Source organism: Penaeus monodon, chromosome 22 (genome assembly GCF_015228065.2).
Source record: "Penaeus monodon isolate SGIC_2016 chromosome 22, NSTDA_Pmon_1, whole genome shotgun sequence".
NCBI classification, from domain to species: Eukaryota; Metazoa; Arthropoda; class Malacostraca; order Decapoda; family Penaeidae; genus Penaeus; species Penaeus monodon.
The window spans coordinates 3,982,187-3,983,169 of NC_051407.1; the positions used below are offsets into that span (position 1 = coordinate 3,982,187).

Genomic DNA, 983 nt, shown 5'->3' on the forward strand with positions numbered 1-983 from the left:
ATACAAAGTATTTACAAAATATTTTTACACGTGATTTCAAAATTGACTAGACTAATATTCACAAAGAAATCATCCTACCTCGTAAAGGTACTGATGACTTTCTTCAGAATTTTGAATACCTATCGCCCAATGCCCAGAGGAGCCTTGCACACGTGCTCGCCGAGACATCTGTCGAAGCAGCACTTGTCGATGCCTCCGCAAGCGCCGTCGTTAGAGCAAGTGAAAGGTGGCTGGAAGCTCCTGAGAGGGCACACTGGACGGACGGGGGGACAGAATCCCGGTTTGACTACACCAGCAGCACTCTGTGGCTGGTTGATGTTCTCACAGCAGTAGGCCTGACCCTCGGGTGTCCTGCACCAGTAGCGGCATGTGGAGGGTGGAGCCACAGGAGTAAATGCAGGATTTACTCCTCCGAAGCCAGGGTTTACTCCAAATCCACCTGAAAGAGCTGGGTTGAATCCAAATCCTCCTGCAAGTGATGGGTCAACTCCAAATCCTCCACCCAGTCCTCCAAGACCGCCACCCAATCCAAATCCTCCTCCCAATCCTCCAACGGGATCAAAACCTCCTAATCCTCCAAAGAATCTGGATTCCTTCTTGCCCGACTGAGCTTTGCTTCTGGAACGACTCTCGACGCCATCAGTTGCGTCATTGTCGTCGTCAGCAACCACCAGGGCGAAAATCGCGACCAGCAACAGAAGTCTCTTCATCTAAGAAGAAGATTGAACATTTCCGTTATGTCAAACATGCAAACAGTAATAATTTCTACTCAGTTGCATTCGAAACTAAAAACACTCAGGAATTAAGATATTTCGCGTGATTATTTCAAGAAACTCACCTTTCGAGGATCCGTGCAGGCACCTAACTGCTGTGTCGAGGAGTACAGCATTCTTCTTTATATACTGTTTGCTGTTGACCCTGAGATCGGTCGACATGCTTTTAGTTGTGTACCCAATTCCGTAAGCTTTTTTTCTCTCTCTCTC

The 983-nt window shown here is 47.6% G+C and overlaps 1 protein-coding gene across 1 annotated transcript; it reads right to left on the minus strand.

The window, feature by feature from the left end:
* On the minus strand, positions 1 to 860 carry LOC119587475 (glycine-rich cell wall structural protein 1-like). The gene is made up of 2 exons (XM_037936203.1): positions 839 to 860; positions 1 to 710 (listed from the first exon to the last, which is right to left on the minus strand). Exon 2 carries the CDS (start codon positions 708 to 710, stop codon positions 120 to 122), a length of 591 nt encoding a protein of 196 aa, XP_037792131.1. The 5' UTR covers positions 839 to 860; the 3' UTR covers positions 1 to 119.
* Positions 861 to 983: the final 123 nt, after the last annotated feature.

Coding starts and splice junctions, on each gene's coding strand:
- LOC119587475 (XM_037936203.1), bottom strand. CDS start 710: ATGAAGAGACTTCTGTTGCTGGTCGCGATTTTCGCCCTGGTGGTTGCT.